This window comes from Strigops habroptila, chromosome 1, assembly GCF_004027225.2.
Source record: "Strigops habroptila isolate Jane chromosome 1, bStrHab1.2.pri, whole genome shotgun sequence".
Classification (NCBI taxonomy): domain Eukaryota; kingdom Metazoa; phylum Chordata; class Aves; order Psittaciformes; family Psittacidae; genus Strigops; species Strigops habroptila.
Window position 1 is genome coordinate 130,154,669 of NC_044277.2, and position 6,833 is coordinate 130,161,501.

At 36.0% G+C, this 6,833-nt stretch overlaps 1 protein-coding gene across 3 annotated transcripts in view; it reads left to right on the forward strand.

Annotated features, from left to right (window-relative positions):
- The window catches only part of SP4 (Sp4 transcription factor), a 28,228-nt gene extending 22,489 nt beyond the window's left edge, over nucleotides 1-5,739 (forward strand). For all 3 annotated transcript variants that reach the window (XM_030489789.1, XM_030489796.1, XM_030489805.1), the window contains exon 6: nucleotides 2,033-5,739. In XM_030489789.1, the coding sequence (XP_030345649.1) occupies nucleotides 2,033-2,280 (248 nt within the window). In that variant the 3' untranslated portion in view covers nucleotides 2,281-5,739. The remainder of the gene's footprint in view (nucleotides 1-2,032) is intronic.
- Nucleotides 5,740-6,833: the final 1,094 nt, after the last annotated feature.

The window sequence follows — 6,833 nt, forward strand, 5'->3', positions numbered from 1 at the left end:
AAAGTTCTCACTTCTAAGGATCTCTGAAAACTACTTTTAAATGTAAATAAAGTAACTTTAAAATGGAGGAGGTGTTAGATTTCAGTTTTCATCAAATCAACCTGACTGTAAAATCAAATAGATAAAATGAGATCTATTCAAACTGTTCTTCTGTACCTATACTAGAAAAAGATGACTGTTTTATCACAAATAGCTGATGTACTATTTGTGATGAAATAGTACATCTAAATTTTGTAAATTTAGATCAGGCATGTGTCATAGAATGGTTTTGGTTGGAAGGGACCTCAAAGATCATCTAGTTCCAGCCCCCTGCCATGGGCAGGGACACTTTCCACTAGACCAGGTTGTTCAAAGCCCCATCCAACTGGGCCTTGAACACTGCCAGGGATGGGGCAGCCACAGCTTCTCTGGGCAACCTGTGCTAGTGCCTCACCACTCTCACAGGGAAGAATTTCTTTCTAAATATCTACTCTAAATCTCCCCTCTGTCAGTTTAAAGCCATTCCCCTTTGTCCTGTCATTACATGCCCTTTTGTAAGAAGTCCCTCTCCAGATTTCTTGTAAGCCCTCTTTAGGCACTGGAAGCTGCTCTAAGGTCTCCCCTGAGCCTTCTTCTCTCCAGGCTGAACAACCCCAACTCTCTCAGCCTGTCTTCATAGGAGAGGTGCGCCTGCCCTCTGATCGCGTAGGATTGGCCATGGACCAGGGCTGTCGTCTCCTCGCTTGGACTAGTTCAATGCTTAAGAAATTTTTTAAACCTAGTCCATACATCAGATTTGGTCTTCTTGGGAAGTTTCCTGAAGTTCCAAGTGAGAACTGGTAAAGCACGTTCTCATAAGAGTTCAGATTGAAAAGGTGGACCTTTCAGAAACTGAAAATTTTATCAACCACCTTCTGTTTCTAACCCCAAGAAGGTGTCTGTCTCCTCCCCCAGCTTGAAAAGTGTCGTGGTTTGAGCCCAGCCGGTAACTCAGAACCACACAGCCGCTCGCTCACTCCCCCCCCCCTTCTTCCTCCCCCCGCTCCCGGAGGGATGGGGAGGAGAATGGGAAGAATGTAACTCCCACGGGTTGAGATAAGAGCAGTCCCGCAACTAAGGTATAATACAAAACCACTACTGCTACCACCAATGATAATAACGATTAGTGAAATAACAAGGGGAGAGGATACAATTGCTCACCACCCGCCGACCGATACCCAGCCCGACCCGAGCAGTGATCTGGGCCTTCCGGGTAACTCCCCCCGGTTTATATACTGGGTATGACGTGCTGTGGTATGGAATACCCCTTTGGCTAGTTTGGGTCAGGTGTCCTGTCTCTGCTTCCTCCCGGCTTCCCCTCCTCCCTGGCAAAGCATGAGACTGAGAAAGTCCTTGGTTGGAATAAACATTACTTAGCAACAACTAAAAACATCGGTGTTATCAGCGTTGTTCCCAGGCTGAAAGTTAAAAAACACAGCACTGCACCAGCTACTAAGAAGGAGAAAAATGACTGCTATAGCTGAACCCAGGACAAAAAGAAGATAGCACTTGAAGTCTAAGTGCTAACTACGTTTGAACAGTGACAGGACTTTTTAGTATGTTGAATTTATCAGTCAATGTAGGTCTCATACATCCTCATGGAGCTTTGGGAATCATGTTTCCAAATTCTCTTCGCTAACAAAAAGATCTAAATAACAAAAGTGTTCTTAAAAAATGCTTTCAAGTCATTCTTTCAGGGCTTTTTATCTCTCCTACTCTGTCAGGTTTATGGAAGTTTATGAAAATTCTCTGGTGACCTGAAATTCAAACTTCTCACCAGACAATCACAGCATAGCAAATATTTGTTGAGAACGTTTTAGTAGTGAAGATTAGATTGCCAAAGGCCTGTGACTGAACAGAACACACCTGGAAATCAGGCAGGTAGAGAAGAAAACTTTGTATCCTTTTAAAGACGCTTCAAATGTTGACTAGAAAAGGGTCAAATTCAAATGATCAAGTGGTGTTCAATGCTCTCTTTCAGTAACATTTTGGTTTTGTTTTTCTTTTAAAAAAGGTGAAAAGAGATTTGAGTGTCCAGAATGTTCTAAAAGGTTTATGCGAAGTGACCATCTCTCAAAACATGTCAAAACTCATCAGAACAAGAAGGGTGGTGGAACAGCCCTTGCTATTGTTACCTCAGGAGAACTGGACTCTTCAGTTACTGAGGTTCTTGGTTCTCCAAGAATTGTCACTGTTGCTGCCATTTCTCAAGATTCAAACCCAGCAACTCCTAATGTTTCAACAAACATGGAAGAATTCTGAAAGGATCACTTATATGGACGCCTAGTGCTGCACTTAAGTTTACATACCTTTCAGGATATGGATGTGGGCTGGTAAAGTGGATTACAGAGCAGGAAATCACAGTTTCAGTCATGACTTCCGTAAGTGTTCCAGGTTGGAGGGTCAGCATGGGAAGTGTACACCGGTGCAAAAAGACTAAAATTTCAAAAATACAAACAGCGCAAATTGATGTCCTGGATAAACGGGGGAATATTATTTCCATACTGTACTTTTTTAGTTATGTCTGTATATCATGTAATGGTTTTAAATGAACTTCCACCCCCCGATTTTAACATTGTATGGTAATATGTTTATAAAAACAGATAATATCAATGTAAAACAGGGTGGACCTTGGGTGGGATGAGTATCATTTGATGAAGGTACTTTGTTTTTAAAATAAATTTGTAATATTTTCATGAGAGCATCTTTTTCCCACAAGGCACAGCAAAACAATACAGATTGAACAGAAGTGGAAATATTTTAGGTTTTTGCTCAGTCCGTAGAACATGTCAGTCGATTTTTGGCCGTCTTTTCTCGAATTTTGGAATTACTCAAACAGCAGCTGGATGGTACATGCTGCAGAGTGGTTCTGAGGTGGGCCTCAGATTGATTTTGACCACTACATTATAGTAGTGTGTATGAATGACAATCAGTGAGTTCTAATTCCTCTCTTTGTTTGGAGAGCTAAGGTTATGTAGAATTAGTGTATACAGTAGGAAAGATAAAACCGTAGAAAGAGATTAACGTGAGATTTTACTAAAGTGATGGTATCTTTATGTAGGATGAAAAATGAATACGGCAATTTTTGTGTTAATTTTGGGTATTTCATTTCATTATATTTTAAAACATCTATGGTCCATTTCTAACTCGTAGGTAAAATGAATCACAAAAACTCAGTTTTAAGTATTTGGATGTTTTAATTTTGTTAGAATTCATGGAAATTAATCAGACAATTGAGTGTTGTAGCTCATTCTCCAGTATCTTCTCTCTGTAAATATTAGTTTATTATACTGTGGTTAATGTGCTGAGTTCTTTATGCTTTGACTTAATAGCCAAAGAAAAGAATTAATTATCACATCTTAACCAAAAAAAGGTATTGAAAGTAAACATTTTCTCTCTTTTCCCCTAAATATTACTGTCTTTATTTTCTTTTAAAGGATAATATGTGGGCTGGTAATAAATATCTGTTACCTGTCAAATCTTACATTGAGCCTCCAACCATAAAACCAACTGGGGAAAGAGGAATATAGGTATCTTTTTACTACACGACTTTTGATTTCAAAGGTTTGGCTACATTTTCAGATGTGCTAGTTTAAAAGAAAAATAGAGGAAATGAAAAACAAACTGCATTTTCTATGTGAAAACTCCAGTTCGTACAAGGAGGAAAGATGGCCAAATATTTCATACTCAGGACTTTTAATTGTTCCCATAGACATAAATGTAACCTTTTACACATACAGTCATTTGGTAATAATTCTCATGACCAGTTTTTAAGAAAATTTATACACCAAAATATTTTTTATGTAACTAAAGGAAGTACAGTGCAAGAAGGGTAAGATTTTTCTCCCCTGCAGATTACAAAAGGAAGAATGTGTGGTAGCTGTTAGTTTGAGAGACAGAACAGATACCTTGTGCATTCCCTTACAAAACATATACTTTTCATCTGAACACTTTATCAATCTTGTGGTGTTTTCTGTATTTTTGAAGCAAGAGAAATACCAATCATTGTTTACACTGTGTACACTTTAGGCCAGCCCTTTGTAGCAAAATAATAAGCTGAGGGTATTTTATACTTTCAGTTTACATAAAAAAGCTTTGAGATTAAAGAAAAACAATTTTACACTGTGGTTATAAATTTCAAGTTTCTTAAAGCTTTTGTAGACTTGTAACAGAGTCTTTAAATTTTAGTTGGGTTTTGTACATTATTTTGTATATTTTATTTAAAGTACTCTTAACTGATGTATCTGGAATTAAACATCGGAATCGATTAGATGTTACATTTAATATACAGATGAACATTAGGTAGTATTAACTGTTAATTTTATTATATAGGAAATGAAACATCAAATATATATTTTATCATTATGCTTCACAATCAGTGCTATAAATTTCTTTATGCAAAGAAGAACTTTCCTAATGTTAATACCATGTTTCCTAGAAGTTAACAATTTTTGTAAGCTGAAGTTACGAGCATTCTGCACAACCATTTCATATATAATTTTTTCATGCATACTCATGTATGCAGATAGGAAACTGAAGTAATTTTTAATTTGCAGTGAATCCCTATTATAGATGTATCAAAATCTCAATCTGGTTGGCTTCATAGCGTCTCAAGTACATTAACTTGTGTTAGCAGGTGCACATTTTACCGCTGGAATTAGAAACATTTTGACAGTCTGTTCTGCATACCATTCTGAATCCACTTTTCTGTCTTAAAAGGATCGTAAATTTCGATGTCCTTTATTTGACTCAGTGGGATATAGCTGTTGTAAGTAATAGGGCACAGATGTGCAGTAGTATCTTGTTTAATGGCATTTCACTGTTCATTCCCTCTGCCACCGTTAAAAATTTTGCTTTATTGTAATTATCAGTGCAAAGTGTATTTACCATGGTAGAACTCCAGTGTTAGAATAGTTTTTTTTTCTTACAATATACTTTCTTTGGTTAGGTTCGTGTATGTGTTGCCGATTACATTAGAAATTGGTGTTAAGTCATTATTTATCACATTCTTTCACGAGAGCAGTAATAAAAGTGTGTAATCTAGGAGAAAAAGTTAATTTGTCAAAGTTAAGTAAGCATGATGTTTAGGTCCTATTTTTCAATTTTATAACTGTTTTATTGCAACAATATTTGTATTTAAGTCTTCATTTTAATGCCTTGTGGTGTTTTTTTATGCATGTCACTGAATTGTCATCCCTCAAGAATTGATGTGCAGCATAGGGTATTAAATCTACATAATGATTTTGGAACAGAAAAATAGTTGATGGTAAAAATGTAAATGTTTTGCAAAAATTCCTTATAAAAAAGTTTTGTAGTAATATTTCACTTGTAAATTTTTCTAAAAAAAAGATGGAAAAGGAAAAAAAGGAGAGTAACATTTCCCCACATCTAGAATTTAGAAATTAATTCTGCCAGCAAAGCCTGTAAGGCATTAATTTGACACTTTTACAATGCTGATTTGTATAATTTTTTTGGTGGGTTTGGAACTAAAATCATGTACAAGTTGTTGCCTGCAATAACATTTTGCAAGTAACCTATTAAAATTCCCTTGAGTTTAAAAGGTTTCTTCATTTAATTACTTACAATATAAAGCAGCAATAAATTATGTTTGAGTGATAATCTGTTCATCAAGAACACTAGAAAGCAAATACTTCTCAATGGGGAAAGATTGGCAGTAGCTTCTGGATGTGTGTAATTAAGACCTGTACTTGCTGGTCAGCATTTCCCAACTGGCAGACTCCCAGCAGGGAATTAAACCAGCAGATCGTAGCTCAGTGTGAGTTCTGTGCAGTTTGTTCAGCTCTTGCAAGTGGAAGTTACAGTTATTCCGGAATATACCAAAGGAAAAACTTTTCTAAGGTAAGGAGTAGGTATACACACATACACATACACACAAATAACAAAACTAAAAGAAAAAGAAAAAAATCAGTTTGAGAAGGAGATAAATAATAGAGGTGTCATAGTTGTATTGCAGATAGTGAATGAATAGAACAGATAAATGGAACCGTGAAAGTACTGGCTTCAACTCAGAAAATATATTGAGCTTTTCCTAGTGAAATGTAAACGGGCTCCTGCATTGTGTTGTACTAAAATAAGCATGATGGTATACTAAATTGCTAATTATAACAATATCCGAATTTTTTTTTCTAATACTAAAAGAATTTTTATGGTAAGCCTTGCCATACTTTTGCAGTGAACAAGTAGTAGTATTTCACAAAGGAAGAAATAAATACAGACTCACAGAATCATTTAAATTGTAGAAGACCTTTAAGATCATTAAGCGAAACCTCACGCTGTCAAGTCCAACACTAAACCATGTCCTTAAGTGCCACACCTACATGCAAGACTGCTTGCTTATTCCATCTTCCAAAAGAAGGTGGAATTTAAAATTTGTGGCTTTCAGCCTTGTACTACAAGTCAGAATCATCTTTCCTCTTTCCTAATTGAGACTTAAAATCAATTATCTCTATCATGTTTGATGAATACCTGTTTAATTTTAAGTCTCATTAAACTATTTGAATGCAATGATTCGAATGTCAGACAAACTTATTAACTGAAGTCAAACTATGTCGTAATTCAAAGGAACTGCATCTGACCAACTAATATGTCTTTATTGGCCAATTCTTTAGTAGTGTGGCACTGGCATTTTTATTGTTAATAAAAGCATGGGGTTTTGAAGCAATTTCTAGATTATTGATAAAAGTAGTCCTCTGCTTACACAGCCACTGTGTATAATATCATGAAGTGTAATAAATCTAACATAAGGACATTAAGTATAAATATGCATGTTGCATTTTACCCTTTTAGTCCTTTAA